Below are 17,462 nucleotides of genomic sequence, written 5' to 3' on the forward strand. Positions count from 1 at the left end.
TTTACTTTAACAACAAACTAACTAGTTATCTAAAAATAGTTTACAATAGTTTCCTTATTCATATCTAGATCCTGGGACGCAGTTAGCGTTAATGCTGGGACCACTGATATATGTCCCGGGATCCTAGCTCAAATAAGGTGGTAATACATTGGCAAAGCAGCTAGCCTAGCTGCTAGTTATCAAGCTAAGCAACCTGGGCTACTATTGCAGAATACCAAGCACGCTAAGCAGTTAGCCCTTGTGGCTAGGGCCTCACTTCAATTTGTCTCGGTTTTCTACTGCTGGCGTCTCTCATTTCACGGAGTGAATAGCGGGCTCGTCCTACTATCATTACTATCATGCCGCCGAAAAAAGAAGAGGATCACATCTCTGCTGGGCAGGTATGTGAACTCTTGGAGAAGCAGAACATTTTTGACCAACAAACCGGACAACCTAATTAAATGTTATGCACTTCTAGGAGTAGTGGGTGCAGAGTGTTTATTCTGGCACAGAAAACGGTCACACCAAAACACCAGGCGCATACAAATGACCGGCCCAAAAACAGGACCCAAACAGTCCGGAGAAAACAAGAAAATAGCACAACCACAAAAATGAACAGAGGAACAAGCCCTCACAAAAGCAGGCAGGCATAACCGGCTTAAATAGCCCTAACCAAAACCTAAACAAGATACAGGTGTAACCAATAAGACAAAACTAACAGAAAAGGGGATCGGTGGCAGCTAGTAGACTGGTGACGACGACCGCCAAGCTCCGCCCGAACAGGAAGAGGAGCCACCTTCGGTGGGACTCGTGACAGTACCTCCCGCAGAGCGCCAACACCAGCCTCGAGGGCGACCCGGAGGGCGAGGCGCAGGGCAATCCGGATTGAGGCGATGGAAATCCCTCAGTAGTGAGAGATCCAAGATGTCCCCCACCGGTACCCAGCACCTCTCCTCCGGACCGTACCCCTCCCAGTCTACGAGGTACTGCAGGCCCCTCACCTGGCGTCTAGAGTCCAGAACAGCACGTACTGTGTACGCCGGGGACCCCTCGATGTCCAGAGGGGGCGGAGAGACCTCCAGCACCTCACCTTCCTGCAGGGGACCAGCTACCACCGGCCTGATGAGAGACACATGAAACGAGGGTTTAATACGATAGTAAGACGGGAGTTGTAATCGATAACACACCTCGTTTATCCTCCTCAGGACTTTAAATGGCCCCACACACTGCAGTCCCAGCTTCCGGAAAGGCAGGCGGAGGGGCAGGTTTCGGGTCGAGAGCCAGACCCTGTCCCCAGGTGCGAACACAGGGGCCTCACTGCGGTTGCGGTCAGCGCTCCTCTTCTGCCGTCCACCAGCTTGCTTAAGGGATTCCTGGACGGCCCTCCAGGTCTCCTTAGAGCGCTGCACCCACTCCTCCACCGCAGGAGCCTCGGTCTGACTCTGATGCCACAGTGCCAGGACCGGCTGGTAGCCCAAAACGCATTCAAACGGTGACATGTTCGTGGAGGAGTGGCAGAGTGAGTTCTGAGCCACCTCCGCCCATGGGACGTACCTCGCCCATTTTCCTGGCCGGTCCTGGCAATACGACTGCAGAAACCTACCCACCTCCTGGTTCACTCTCTCCACCTGCCCATTACTCTCGGGGTGATAACCCGAGGTCAGGCTGACCGAGACCCCCAGACGCTCCGCCCTCCAAACTCGGGACGTGAACTGGGGACCCCGATCAGAAACGATATCCTCAGGCACCCCGTAGTGCCGGAAGACGTGGGTAAATAGGGCCTCCACAGTCTGTAGGGCCGTAGGGAGAAAGGGCAACGGGAGGAGACGGCAGGACTTCAAAAACCGATCCACAACGAACAGGATCGTAGTGTTCCCCTGAGACGGGGGAATATCGGTAAGAAAGTCCACTGACAGATGAGACCACGGCCGTTGTGTAACGGGGAGGGGCTGTAACTTTCCTCTAGGCAGGTGCCTAGGAGCCTTACTCTGAGTGCACACCGAACAGGAGGAGACATAGAACCTCACGTCCTTAGCTAAGGTGGGCCACCAGTACTTCCCCCTACGACCCCTCACTGTCCTCGCCACACCTGGATGACCCGAAGAGGGTAGCGTGTGAGGCCACTGAATCAATTGATCACGGACACCAATCAGCACGTACTTAAGACCTGTTGGACATTGTGTAGGCGCAGGTTCCAACCGTAACGCCCGCTCGATGTCCACGTCCATCTCCCATATCACCGGTGCCACCAGCCTTGAAGCTGGAATGATGGGAGTAGGATTGATGGGCCGATCCTCGGTGTCATAGAGACGGGACAGCGCGTCGGCCTTCGTGTTGAGGGAACCTGGTCTATACGAGATAATGAACCTAAATCTGGTGAAAAACATGGCCCACCTTGTCTGACGAGCATTCAGTCTCCTCGATGCCCAGATATATTCCAGATTACGGTTGTCAGTCCAGATGAGGAAAGGGTGCTTGTCCCCCTCAAGCCAGTGTCTCCACACCTTCAGGGCCTTTACCAAAGCTAACAACTCCCGGTCCCCCACATCATAGTTTCGCTCCGCCAGACAGAGCTTCTTCGAAAAGAAAGCGCAGGGGCGGAGCTTAGGGGGCGTGCTTATAAAGAAGAGAATAATCGGTTCCCTAAGATTCACCTGCGTTACCATGTCCAGTGGAACCTTGGCCTCCCTGACCAGCCCTGACCCTAACGGTCAGCTATCTAGGAAGAGCACGGGGAAGGGTGGATCTATCGGCACCCGCGGAATCCCCAACCTACTGGCGAGTCCGTGATCCATAAAGTTCCCAGCTGCGCCTGAATCGACTAGCGCCTTATGCTGGAGAGAGGGAGAAAACTCAGAAAAATAAAAATGAATAAAAACATGTGACCAACAGGGAGCTCTGGGTGAGTTTGGCGCTGACTCACCTGGGGTGACCGAGAAGTGTTCTGCCTGCCCTCTCGACTCCCAGACGAGCTCCTCCTGGTCCCCCTCGATGCGGCCCCCCCAAACTCCATAGGTATGGGAGCGGGAGGGCCAGAAGGTGGAACTGACAGGGCCCTTTCTGAACGCCCGTGGGCAGCTAGCAGATTGTCCAGTCGGAGCTCATCGCGGGAGAGCGTGGCGTCCCGACAAGCTAGCACCCTGTGGACGTCCTCCAGGAGGCTGCACCGGTAGTGATCCATCAGGGCCCTGTCATTCCACCCCGCCCCAGCGGCCAAGGTCCGGAACTCCAGCGCGAAGTCCTGCACTCTCCTCGTCTCCTGCCTAAGGTGGAACAGCCGTTCACCTTCTGGAGGGTGGTCGAACACGGCCCGGAAACGGCGGGTGAACTCTAGGTAGTGGTCCCTAGCAGAGTCTGGGCTATTCCAAACTGCGTTGGCCCACTCCAGGGCTCTGCCCGTCAGGCAGGAGACGAGGACGCTCACACTCTCTTCACCCGAGGGAGTCGTCCGAACAGTAGCCAGGTACAGCTGGAGCAAAAATCCCTGGCATCCAGCCGCCGCTCCATCATACTCCCTCGAGGGCGCGAGACGAAGTGCGCTGGGGCCGGACGCCGCCGGAGGAGTGGGTGGAGGAGTGGGTTGAGTCGTCGGAAGAGCTAGAGGCGAGGTAGGGAGACCACTCCTCCCATCGGTCCATTCTCTCCATCATTTGGTCCATCGCCGACCCGATACGATGGAGGATGGCCGTATGATGGAGGACGCGCTCCTCCATAGATGGAAGGGGGGTGGCCGCTGCTCCTGCTGACTCCATGTGGGGTGCGGGCTTCTGTTATGCACTTCTAGGAGTAGTGGGTGCCGAGTCAGGCGCAGAGAGCAGAGGGTAAAGGACAATCGTGTTTATTCGGCACAAAAAACGGTCACGCAAAACACCAGACGCATACAAATGACCGGCCCAGAAACAGGACCCAAACAGTCTGGAGAAAACAAGAAAATAGCACAACCACAAAAATGAACAGAAGAACAAGCCCGCACAAAAGCAGGCGGGCATAACCGGCTTAAATAGCCCTAACCAAAACCTAAACAAGAAACAGGTGTAACCAATAAGACAAAACTAACCATAAAGGAAAAGGGGATCGGTGGATGCTAGTAGACCGGTGACGACGACCACCGAGCGCTGCCCGAACAGGAAGAGGAGCCACCTTCGGTGGGAGTCGTGACACTAAAGATGTACAAGACATTAAAACAAGCCTTCAGTTCACACATAACGATGTGGATGTATTGAAGACCACACAGGATACACTCTCCAGAAACTGTTCCTCTATGCGCAATGAAATCACCACAGTCAGGGAGGGCCTCCAGAACATGTCTGGGAAGGCTGATTACCTGGATGGACAATTGAGGAAAAATCATCTTTAATATCGATGGTATCCAGGAAAGCTAAAGTGAAACATGGGCTGAATCAGAGGTCAAAGTTCGAAAGCTGTTTTCTGAGGAGCTACAACTGGATCAACAGGTAGAGCTGGAACGTGCTCACCGGTCTGGGAAACCAGGGGGCACTGGTGGTGCCAATGGAAACGGAGACAGACCCAGGCCAATTGTAGTGAAATTTCTCTGGTTCAAGGATAACTTGCAGTCCTTGAAAAAGCCAAATGCCTTAAAGGGTCCTTCGTCTTCATCAATGAGGATTTCTCTGATTCAGTCCGTCAAAGAAGAAAGGAACTAATACCAGCTATGAAGGCTGCAAGAGAACGAGGTGACATAGCATATCTGAGGTATGACAAACTGATTGTTCACCCTCCCTCCAATGGAGTTAGGAGGAGCGACAGACAAGTAATTCCAGCCTCACACACACACACTGACTGAGTATCTCTCTCTCAGATTCCAACTGCTGATTCATGTTTGGACAAATAAGTACAGTAAATCTACCAAAGAAAGGTTTGTTTATTGCTCACTTGAATATATGCAGTTTAAGGAACAAAATTAATGAAATATGCTGTCTAGTGCAGTCAAACAATATTCATGTATTGGCAATATCAGAGACTCACTTGGACTCTTCTTTTGAGGATGCTTAGATCTCTATACATGGTACAATGTATTCAGGAGGGACAGAAATAGATATGGGGGTTTGAGTTGCAGTTTACATCAAGAGTCATATTCCAGCAAAACAACCTAAGGACTTAATGTTGAATGGATTAGAGGCGCTATGGGTACAGGTGCATTGACCACATTTGAAACCTGTAATAGTTGGTTGTTGCTATAGGCCACCTAGTGCTGATGTGAAATATATTGATGTAATTTGCGAAATGTTGGATAAGGTATCTGATGAAAATAGGGAAATATATTTTGGGGGAGATATGAAAATATATTATTTTAACACCAACTGTCCAATGAGAAAGAAATGTATTTCTATTGCCAGTGTATGTAACATGGCCCAAGTTATGACATTACCAACCAGAATGTTCACTAATAGGTCCGGTATCACATCATCAACTTGTATCGATCACATTTTTACTAACATTGCTGAATATTGTATCAGTGGCACTAGGTTGCAGTGATCATAATTTGGTTGCACTCACTAGGAAAACTAAAATACTGGCCCTAAAATAATCAACCGCAGGTCCTACACAGGGTTCAATCAGGACTAATTTGTGGATGAGATTAAGAATGTGCAATGGTTAGAAGTGAGGATGATCCTGAAATATCACTAAGTTTGGGTGCCCCATGGACTGATGATGAGCTGAGAAATGTAATGATTCAACGTTATGATGCCAAAAAAGTAACAGATAAATCTGGCACGCTGCTTGATAAGCAAAGTTGTTGTAAATTAAGAAATCTTGTGACCAAGCTAAACAAAGGAAAGAAGGTATTCTATCAGAACAACATTTATGAAGTAAAGGGTGATGGGGAAAAGCTGTAGAGAACGTTGAACACTATTATGTGTTGGATTCGAACATGTCCGCTTCTTTTATTGAATCAGAGGGTATATTTATTACAAAACCACATGACATATTTTGAATAAGTGCTTGATGTATGGAGTGTGTCCAGAAGTCTGGAAAGAGTCAAAAGGTTATTCCACTACCTAAGGATAAAACATTTGCATTTACTGGTCCTAATAGTCGTGCTATAAGCTTGCTGCCTGTGTTAAGTAAATTATATCTGTACAAATCAAGGATTATTTAGCATGAAATGGTCTGATAACGGGTTTCCAGCATGCATTCTACGAGTATGGCCTTAGACCATATGACTGGACTGCGAATAGAAAGCATCAACTGAATGTTAAATGTGTTTCCTGTCAGGTATTTCAATTATCTGCATTGTCTAATTATTGAATGTTTGAAGTCTTGATTGTGGTTGTTTGTTATGTCTTGTTAATTGGTGTTGGACCCCAGAAAGATTAGCTAGCGTTACGGCGTTAGCTTATGGGGATCCTAATAAAAAAATCCAAGTACAGTACATGCTTGGTGTGAAAATGTGTTCCTCCATGACATGAGAGCAGTACAATTTACAGTCCTCACAGGAACAAGCCAGGCAAGGGTTATAAAATAGTGAACAAAATAAACTCCCTCAAAACACAACTAGCTCTCTTCTCTGTGTTAGGAAACAGCCTAGAGACCAGACTGTATTGTGATTAGCAGCATGTGTTCAGCGGCAGACCATGTTTACTGACGAGTCAGCAATCGGGAATGTCAAACCAGACGAACACTATGTTCCTGTTCTGAGTGCCCATTGCATGCAGCGAAAGGAATGGACCCAAAACGAGAAACTCATTTATAGAAAATATGTAATAAAACTGGATTTACAATCACATCATGAAAACGGACGCAAAGCCACTACAGACGTTCCTGTGTACCTTATAAAAGGTGTCAGTCAGACCCATAAAAATGTTCAGTATTTTCAAGCCACCTCACTACCTACGGTCCAGTGGCGGTGACATATAAGTGACATATAAGATGAGGGAGGATTATTTATTTTTTGCTGAGCATGCCCTTATTTCTATTACAGCATATTGGATGACTGTCATTTATTTTCCATTCACCCAACTTAATGTAACATCGATAGGTTTAAGCTACTACATGATACTCACATGTTCCCTATACCCATAAGGAGGTTGCTACAACCTAGCCTATGAATGAAAGTTTACAATGTAGGTGCACAGGTTGAGAGAAATAGTAATCAAGGTGACAGACATTGACACATTCAATAACACCTTGCACAATCTGGCCTGGATCTAGCTGATCTAGGGTGTCATTAGTCCACAGTTGCAAACAAGCGTTTCTATTGGACTAATTCAGGTATGTTTATCCCCGTTTCGTTCCGTTTGCTTCAGTTTAATAAATGTTTTTCAACAAAATCGGCGGAATGAATACACCCCTGATCACATGTAAACACAGCTCACTTTCATAGCAGCCACATACAAACAGCATAATCCCTTTAATTGCTGGATAATTCCTTCTCACATCCTTCTCACATCAATGCGCTCTCCTCCTCTCACATCAGTGAGAGGACTTCAGTGCACAACACGTCAGCTGACTGTGACCTGGCGGAAAAACCTTTCCAAGCCAAACCTTCATATCATAACCGCTACACACAACCTACATCGTTGTCACCACATTAGCTCACGTTATGTCAGCATCGCTATTAGAACTAGCACGTTAGTAAACCTGCTACAATTATGCAGTACAGTTGGCAAGCAGTTTAGCAGCTACACTGGCGGGCCCCGGTGCCAATAAATTAATAAAACCAAAATGTTGGACTGCCATAGCCAGCTAGGTAACATAGCATCCCTCTCTGTTTGAGCAAGCTAAACTAGTTAGCTGCATTTGCAAGCTAAGTAAGTGAAAGTGAAAACAAATATACAGTACCAGTCAAAAGTTTGGAGACCTACTCATTACAGGGTTTTTCTTTATTTTTACTATAACATATATGGAATCATGTAGTAACCAAAAAAAAGTTAAACAAATCAAAATATATTTTATATTTGAGGTTCTTCAAAATAGCCACCCTTGCTTTAATGACAGCTTTGCACGCTCTTGGCATTATTCTACAATGTAGAAAATAGTACAAATATAGAAAAACCCTTGAATGAGTAGATGTGTCCAAACTTTTGACTGGTACTGTATATATACAGTTGAAGTTGGAAGTTCACATACACTTAGGTTGGAGTCATTAAAACTCATTTTTCAACCACTCCACAAATGTCTTGTTAAAACCTGTTAGGGATAGGGGGCAGCATTTTCACTTTGGATGAATTGCGTGCCCATAGTGAACTGCATCCTACTCTGTTCTAGATTGCTAATATATGCATATTATTATTACTATTGGATAGAAAACACTCCGAAGTTTCTAAAACTGTTTGAATTATGTCTGTGAGTATAACAGAACTCATAGGGCAGGCAATCTTCCAAACAGGAAGTGGAAATTCTGAAGGTGGGTCTAATTTTAAGTCATCACCTATTCACTTTCAAACAAGACATGGATCTGTTAGCACTTCCTACGCCTTCCACTAGATGTCAGCATTCAGTAGAACATGGAATGAACATCCTAGTGTGAATTTCGACCGAATGGGAGGGGAATGAGTCACTGTCCTGGCAGAATGCCATTTCCTGGTTGCGCAACTGTCTGTTGATATCACCTGCATTCCATTTGACTGCAGACGAAAACGAATGCTCCGGTTGGAACGTTGTTGGATATATATGAAAATAACATCCTGGAGATTGATTCTCTACTTAGTTTGACCAGTTTATTCGACCTGGAATATATCTTTTGTAAGTTTTCGTCCGAGTTCACCTGGACCAGTGTCAGCTTTTGGGCACGTGAGCTGAAAGTGGTAGCAAATGCAGCTAATTGGACACTAGTAATGGACGTTATGGAACAAAACAACAATTTATTGTGGAACTAGGACTCCTTGTGAAAGATCATCAAAGGTAAGGGAATATTTATGATGTAATTTCGTATTTCTGTTGACTCCAACATGGCGGAGAAATATATTTACGTCTTAGCGCCGTTTTAGATTATTGCATGGTATGCTTTTTTCGTAACGTTTATAAAAAATCTGACACAGCGGTTGCATTAAGAACCAGTGTGTATCTTTAATTATATGTAAAACATGTATCTTTCGTCAAAGTTTATGAGTATTTCTGTTATCTGATGTAGCTCTCTGTAATTACTCCTGATATTTTGGAGGCATTTCTGAACATGCCGTCAATGTAAACCGATATTTGTGGATATAAATATGCATATTATCGAACATAACATAAATGTATTGTGTAACATGATGTCATATGAGTGTCATCTGATGAAGATTATCAAAGGTTAGTGATTCATTTTATCTCTAATTCTGCGTTTGTGACTATCTTTGGCTGGGGAAAATGGCTGTGTGTTTTTTGGGATTTGGTGGTGATCTAACATAAACATATGTTGTGTTTTCGCTGTAAAACATTTAAAAAATCGGACATGATGGGTAGATTAACAAGATGTTTATATTTCATTGGACTTGTTAATGTGTGAAAGTTAAATATTTCCCAAAAATGTTTTTGAATTTCTGAATGCTGAATGGGGTCCAACCTTAGTTCATAACTGACCACCTGTTGAATCCACAGTTTAGAACCCAGAGTATATGTACTTTTAGTAAAATTGCTCAACAATGTGTGGGCCTTGTGGCTATGAAGGAAAAAGTACAAAATTAAATTAAATTAAAAAAACTAAGTCAGCAATTTTCCAGGACAGAGCATTGTGACGCATGCTCCTCAAATATGAGGTCTGCTGTTTAGCTGTGTAAATTTGCCTGGATTTAACTCAACTGTCTGGGCTATGTGCAAACTCAAGTTAAACAAGGACTAAATCAAAAGATATGCCAATCTGGTTGGCTATGTTTCCTATTCACACAAGTCATCCTGAAGTAAAGAACAAGGATGAAGGGTGGAAAGTCTATTTGTTATTTCATAATTGTTGTTCTTTGATGTGGTTATAAAATTATATTTTCCAAAAGCACCCTCCTGTTTCATCTTGAATGGATGTTCCTTCAGGCATTCCTCAAGCACATTCTGGAATCTCTTTGTCTTCTCTCAATCCTAACTCACTTATTCTGGCTGAACAAATAATTCCAGGAGGGGTCAAACATTCCAAGCTCTCTCTACTTGTCTTTTTAAAGATATTTGGGTTAGACAAACACTAATCCACTCACATCCAGATGGGTGACTGACAGGCATTTCAAATATGACAAAATATGGAATTGAAGAAACTACAGAGCACAGGAAAAAAAAAGTCAATACAAACACTGACCATAGATTATGGGTTATTCTAAACACTTGGGCTGACCTGCATCCGAGGGAGACGCATTTAACGATATAAATATGTAGCTCATCTTTTAATATTTCGGCTATAATACATTTGTGCTGAGTAAGTGCCATGCCCTGACCTTAGATATCTCTGTTTTCTATATATTTTGGTTAGGTCAGGGTGTGACTAGGGTGGGTACTCTAGGTTTTTGTATGTCTAGTATTTTTGTATGTCTAGGATTTTTGTATGTCTATGTTGGCCTGATATGGTTCCCAATCAGAGACAGCTGTTTATCGTTGTCTCTGATTGGGGATCATATTTAGGCAGGCCTTTTTTTTCCCACTTTCTGGTGTGGGATCTTGACTATGTGTAGTTGCCTGTCAGCACTCTATTGTATAGCTTCACGTTTCATTTGTTATTTTGTTAGTTTGTTCGGTGTTCATTATTTTAATAAAGAGAATGTACGCATACCATGCTGTGCCTTGGTCTCCTTCATAAGACGAACGTGACAGAAGATCCCACTACAAAAGGACCAAGCAGCGTGTTCAGAAGGAATGGACCTGGGAGGAGATTCTGGATGGAAAACGACCCTGGACGCAGGCCAGGGAGTATCGCCGACCTAAGGAGGAGTTAGAGGCAACGAAAGTGGAACGACGACGATACAAGGAGATAGCTCAACGGAGCAAGCACAAGAGGCAACCCCAATAACAAAAAATTTGGGGGCACACGGAGCAGTCGGCGGAGCCGAAGAGCGAACCAGAGCCAGTCAGGGAGTTGGATGAGGAGCTTGACGCAAGATTATGGAGAGAGGTGCTAGCATTGAGAGCGCTGCAGAGTGGGCGTGCTGAGGTGCGTGTCATCAGCCCGGTGCCACCTATGCCGGTCCCACGGATCAGGTCTCCTGTGCGCCTCCACAGTCCAGTACGACCTGTGCTTCCTCTCCGCACTCGCCCTGAGGTGCGTGTCATCAGCCCGGTGCCACCTATACCGGTTCCACGCATCAGGCCTCCAGTGCGCCTTCCCAGTCCAGAGCATCCTGCGACAGTTCCCAGTCCAGAGCTTCCGGCGACAGTTCCCAGTCCAGAGCTTCCGGCGACAGTTCCCAGTCCAGAACCTCCAACTTCCACAGTCCGGAGCCTCCAGCGGCGGGCCACAGTCCGGAGCCTCCAGCGGCGGGCCACAGTCCGGAGCCTCCAGCGGCGGGCCACAGTCCGGAGCCTCCAGCGGCGGGCCACAGTCCGGAGCCTCCAGCGGCGGGCCACAGTCCGGAGCCTCCAGCGGCGGGCCACAGTCCGGAGCCTCCAGCGGCGGGCCACAGTCAGGAGCCTCCAGCGGCGGTCCGGAGCCTCCAGCGACGGTCCCCAGTCCGGGGCCTCCAGCGACGAGCTGCAGTCCAGATCCTCCAGTGGTGATTCCCAGTTCTGAGCCTCCGGTGATGATCCACGGTCCGGTATCGTCACGCCCTGACCTTAGATATCTCTGTTTTCTATATATGTTGGTTAGGTCAGGGTGTGACTAGGGTGGGTACTCTAGGTTTTTGTATGTCTAGTGTTTTTGTATGTCTATGTTGGCCTGATATGGTTCCCAATCAGAGACAGCTGTTTATTGTTGTCTCTGATTGGGGATCATATTTAGGCAGGCCTTTTTTTCCCACTTTCTGGTGTGGGATCTTGACTATGTGTAGTTGCCTGTCAGCACTCTATTGTATAGCTTCACGTTTTTGTTATTTTGTTCGGTGTTCATTCTTTTAATAAAGAGAATGTACGCATACTACGCTACACCTTGGTCTCCTTCATATGACGAACGTGACAGTAAGGTTGTGCATTTTGGGGAATATTCAGAGGTGGAAACTTTCCATGGGAATTAACGGCAATATATGGGAATTAACAGGAATATGGGAATTAACGGGAATATGTGCAAATTAATATTAATACCATTTAAATGTAGATGTTTTTTTACATTGGATATATTTACCATATCATATGGAGACAAACAAACATTTGAACTTATCATAAGTAGACATAATTGCAAATGATAAAATCAATCCAATAGAAATAAAAAACAATTTAGTTATGAATTGAACTTTAATTAAATGAGTTGATTCTTCACATGGTATGTTTTCACTGAACAACAAAAGGGAATATTGAATGATCCCCAAGGATCCAGCGCATCTCCCAAAAATGTTTTCCACATACATCTGTAAAATGATAGTCTAGAAACTAAAGCTTTAGTTGTCTTCCTCTCAGGCTTCCATGTCTTCTCCCTGGACCTCCTCAATGTCCACCTCTTGAACATCAGACTGAGTGAGGCCTCATCTTCACTGTCACTTTCCAACCTTGTTGAGGATGGCTCGTTGTCAGTCTCAAAAAGCCTAAAATTTGCCCGGATGGCCATCAATTTTTCAACCCTTGTATTGGATACACTCGACAAGAGAGCCAAGGAAATGGTTAGATATGTGATGCGTGCTTTGGTGTGTGTTCCCAAACAAGGACCAGTTGCGCTCTGAGGCGGCTAATGTTGGTGGGATTTGGAGGATGGAGGCAACACGGGAAACAGACTCAGATCCACAAAGTCCCTTCCACCAGGTGGCTGATGAGATATGTTGATACGACTGCCCTATTGCATCGACATCCCAAAGCCCTTGCTTGGAAGTGTACTTCGCCAGACTGTCAAGAACCTTGCCCTCATCCAGGCCAAGGTGGCAAGACATGGTAGTGATAATACCATAGGCCTTGTTGATCTCTGCACCAGACAGGATGCTCTTTCCAGCGTACTTGGGGTCCAACATGTATGCTGCGGTGGGTATGGGCTTCAAGCAGAAATCTTCACACTTTTTCATGTATTTCAGAACTGCAGTTTCCTCTGCTTGGAGGAACAGTGAAGTGGGCAGGGCATTACGGATTTCTCTTACATCTGCAAGCAGAGTCTGAACATCAGACAGGATGGTATTGTCTCCCTCAATCCGTGCAATGGCTACTGCTATAGGTTTCGGGAGTTTCAGGCTGCTTACAACGCTCTCCCAAAATACATAATTCAGGAGGATCCTCTTGATGGTGCTGCCCATTTTGGCATACTGTGATATGACCATTTCTTGGAGAGACTCCTTCACCTGCAGGAGACAGTCAAACATAACAACACCACCTCAACAGGTGTTGCTGGGCAGCTTCAATGTGGTGCTCTTATTCTTCTCACTTTGCTTGGTGAGGTAGATTGCTGCTATAACTTGAGGACCCTTCACATATCTAACCATTTCCTTGGCTCACTTGTCGAGTGTATCCATTGTTTTCAGTGCCATGATGTCCTTTTTTAAAAAAATGAAACATATGGAAACAGGTGAATTAACACTCCTCAGTTAGCAGGCTCAAGCAAGCTAAAACCCACATGGTAGCAAAAACGAACTAGCAGAAATTGTTAGAAATGATTTAAACACACTTTGCTGTAGGTTACTATTTACTAGTTAACAAGAAAATCATGTAATATAAAATATATTCACCTCACCCAGTATTGTAATAAAAACTTACCAGAAAGCATGTAGTCCTTGGCTCAGACCATGTAGTAGTGTGGGCTCAATAGCATCTCATTAGTGTGCAAGATCTTGACAATCAGCTGTACATGGATGGAAGAGTGCACTGCACATGTGATGGAAGAATGCACTGTGCATGCAGAGGGTTGCAATTCCATTGAATTGGGGATAGTTCAACCACAATATGCCAAAAGATCTAGAACTGCCTTGTGTATCACACAAAAAAAGGCTCACTGTTGTAAGCTAACTTTTTGGGTGAATTTAAGCAAAATTCCCCAAATTTCCTATGGAAAATTTCCGGAAAGTTTCCGACCCTTTGCAACCCTAGTGCTGAGCCATCACATTTAGACCAGTCCATCACATGGCTGGGCAAAATAGTCACATAGTGTCATTGTGAAAAAGTAACAAAAGTATTTTTTAAAACCTTTATTTAACTAGGCAAATCAGTTAAGAACAAATTCTTATTTGCAATGACAGTCTACCAGGGAACAGTGGGTTAACTGCCTTGTTCAGGGTCAGAACAACAGCTTTTTACCTTGTCAGCTCTGGGATTCGATCCAGATACCTTTCAGATTACTGGCCCAACGCTCTAACCCGGGCCTGGGCAACTCCAGTCTTTGGGTCCTGACTGGTGTCCCACTTTTGGCTCAGCCCCTGCTAACACACGTCTCCAATAATCAACTGATCATAATCTTCAGTTAAAAATGAAATGAGTTTAAATCCGGTGTGTTTGCTAGGGATGGGGGATAAGCGTGACACCAATCAGGCCCTGAGGACTGGAGTTGCCCAGGCCTGCCTAACCACTAGGCTGCCTGCCACCCCAAAGTAGCACATAATAGAACACTTATCATACAGGTATAGATATTAAAAAAGGTAACTACAATAGAAGAGAATATAACTTAATATAATATAATAAACTTCTTCCAGGTTTTCTCAGCTGCACTCTAGGACAGAACATAACAGCCAACATATAAAAATATCTTAAAATAAATACTTTAAATACGTGTTTGACTTCAGTTTCCAACATTAAATAGCCTAAAAAAGAAAGGAATAGAAAAGAAAATAATCCCTGTAAAAAATAATGTAGACAGGGTGGTACTTGGCTTGAATGGAACATTGGGAGACATTCCTCGCATAGTTTTGGAACAATTCACCCCATAGGCTACGTCAGATCTCTTTTGGATATCAAAAATGAGAGGCTACACCAGCGAAACAGAAGACTATATATACCCTGTAATTCACGCTGTAGTTAAGCCTACATTGTGTGCTCCGTGTCTGGAATAATCAATCTAAAGGAGGCTTTTTCTTTACGAAGGAAGATAAGAAGACTGTTTCTATAGACATGAATATGTTGATGCTTTCCTTTGTTTTTTTCCTTTATGGGAGTTTTACTTCGGTAAGAAAATATATATTCATTCATTAATCGTAACCTACAATTAAAATCCGTGGTTGATTGTCAATGCCGAGGGTGGGTGATGGTGATTAATTCAGATAGTCCTCACTCCATTTTACAGTACAGTATTTGTAGAATAAATAACATAAATGAAGTAAAAATGTGTAGAAGTAATAACATAAATGAAGTGAACATTAATGTATCTTGTTTTTGTTATTTTAGGCATCTGCATCTTGTCCCTCTGAATGTTCGTGTCCTCCTGAGTTAGCCAGGTGTGCTCCAGGAATCAGCCTCGTGCCAGGCGGCTGTGGATGCTGCAAAGCTTGCAGGAGGCAGCTCAATGAGGACTGCAGCAAGACAGAGCCATGCGACCACATCAAGGGACTGGAGTGCAACTTTGGGGCTGGTTATGGCACAGCTAAAGGCATCTGTCGAGGTATGATTGGGGCGGCAGGTAGCCTAGTGGTTAGAGCGTTGGGCCAGTAATGGAAGGTGTTGCTAGATCGAATCCCAGAGGTGACAAAGTAAAAATCCGTTGTTCTGAACAAGGCACTTGACCCACTGTTCCAGGGTAGGCCTTCATTGTAAATAATAATTTGTTCTTAACTGACTTGCCTGGTTAAATAAAAAAATATATACAAGTGTATTGGAAATACTGATACCCTGCTGTGGTCACTAACTTCTACAAATTAGTACAGACTCCAATGGGTTTGCCTGTAGGAATTTACGGTTATGACTTATGCTTTTGGTTTATTTACAGTTCATTCTATATAATTAGAATATTACACTTGACTCACATTGTAACAGTCTCCCTGTCTGCTTCTCCAAACAGCCAAATCAGATGGAAGACCCTGTGAGTACAACAGCAAGATCTACCAGAATGGAGAGAGCTTCACTGCCAACAGCAAGATCTACCAGAATGGAGAGAGCTTCACTGCCAACAGCAAGATCTACCAGAATGGAGAGAGCTTCACTGCCAACAGCAAGCACCAGTGTACATGCATGGATGGTGCCTTGGGGTGTGTGTCCCTGTGCCCCCAGCAGCTCTCCCTGCCCAAACTGGGCTGTGCCATATCCAAGCTGGTCAAAGTGCCCGGTCACTGCTTTGAGGAGCTGGTCTGCCCTGAGGAGAAGGGGAAAGTCTCAGTGGACAAGAAGGTCAGCAAAGATGGCCGCAAGGATAAGCATTCTGATGATGACTTCACAAAGAGAAACGAGCTGGTGTCTTTCATCAGAGGAGGACTCAAGTCTTTAGCTGGTGAGTCAATGGAACTGTTTATTCCAATGGTTCAGTTTGTGAAATTATTGAGCTCCTATTGATAAAAAACTTTGGTATACATCCAGACAGAGAGTTTAAATGGAAAAGCGATTTATTATCCCCATCTGTATGTAGATTTCAACTCATGTCCAAGTTTTGTGAGACCCATCCAATACACATTGACTAATCGTCTTGCCATCTTTCCCCACAGCTTTCAGGAGTAAGCCTGAGAGTCTCTTGATGTCCAAGGGGAACAGGAGGTGTGTGGCTCAGACCACAGCCTGGTCCCCCTGCTCTAAGTCCTGTGGTACAGGAGTTTCCTCCAGGGTCTCCAACAACAACAGCCAGTGCAAGCTGGTGAAGGTGACTCGTCTCTGTGAGGTCCGCCCATGCTCCCAGTCATCCTACTCATTCCTGAAGGTATGCGTCTATACATTATACGGTCATTTTTCAGATGCTTTTATCCTAAATTACTTCTACAGATATATTGAGTACATGTGGGAATCGAACCGGCAGGAGCAATGCTGATATCACTTGATGAAACGCATGCATGTCTAGTACATCAATATTTTGTTTGATATTGTTCTTGTTCTGCTCTCACCAACAGAAGGGTAAGAAGTGTAGTCGCATTGCGAAGGCCAGCCGTCCAGTGACGCTGAGCTATGCAGGCTGCAGCAGCGTGAAGAAGTTCCACTCCAGGTACTGTGGTTCTTGTCTGGACGGGCGCTGCTGCACCCCTCAGCAGACCCAGACTGTGGCCGTTCGCTTCCGCTGTGAGGATGGAGACACTTTCAGCAAAGACGTCATGGTCATAGAGTCCTGTTCATGTGACTTTAGCTGTTCCCATAACAACAAGAAGCTCTCTGGGCTCTCCAATGATATCCGCGAATCCAGAGTCTGAGGGGAAGGTTTAGGGTTCCACACCCTGTATGTAAACTAGGATTACAAAGGGGTGAGATGACGGGGAGTAAGAATAACTCCATATGTGCACTGCTATGCTGGAGACATTTATTTTGAGGATTTTTTTAAATGAATTGCTTCGTAATATTGGAGTTATTGGCTGCTTCGATATGGAGCGTTTTATGTTGTA

At 45.2% G+C, this 17,462-nt stretch overlaps 1 protein-coding gene across 1 annotated transcript; it reads left to right on the top strand.

Annotated features, from left to right (window-relative positions):
• The first annotated feature begins 14,946 nt into the window (after positions 1 to 14,946).
• LOC139387211 (CCN family member 1-like) lies at positions 14,947 to 17,462 on the top strand. Its single transcript, XM_071133285.1, has 6 exons — positions 14,947 to 15,117; positions 15,337 to 15,550; positions 15,947 to 16,003; positions 16,079 to 16,372; positions 16,584 to 16,792; positions 16,980 to 17,462. The coding sequence occupies exons 1-6, from the start codon at positions 15,064 to 15,066 to the stop codon at positions 17,271 to 17,273; spliced, it is 1,122 nt and encodes a 373-aa protein (XP_070989386.1). The 5' UTR covers positions 14,947 to 15,063; the 3' UTR covers positions 17,274 to 17,462.

Source organism: Oncorhynchus clarkii, chromosome 28 (genome assembly GCF_045791955.1).
Source record: "Oncorhynchus clarkii lewisi isolate Uvic-CL-2024 chromosome 28, UVic_Ocla_1.0, whole genome shotgun sequence".
Taxonomy (NCBI): domain Eukaryota; kingdom Metazoa; phylum Chordata; class Actinopteri; order Salmoniformes; family Salmonidae; genus Oncorhynchus; species Oncorhynchus clarkii.

Excerpts from the sequence above, each read along its gene's own strand:
- LOC139387211 (XM_071133285.1), top strand. The coding sequence starts at position 15,064 with ATGAATATGTTGATGCTTTCCTTTGTTTTTTTCCTTTATGGGAGTTTT. Across the intron at positions 15,118-15,336 it reads TTTATGGGAGTTTTACTTCG|GCATCTGCATCTTGTCCCTC; the intron begins GTAAGAAAATAT and ends TTGTTATTTTAG. Across the intron at positions 16,004-16,078 it reads GATCTACCAGAATGGAGAGA|AGAGCTTCACTGCCAACAGC; the intron begins GCTTCACTGCCA and ends ACCAGAATGGAG.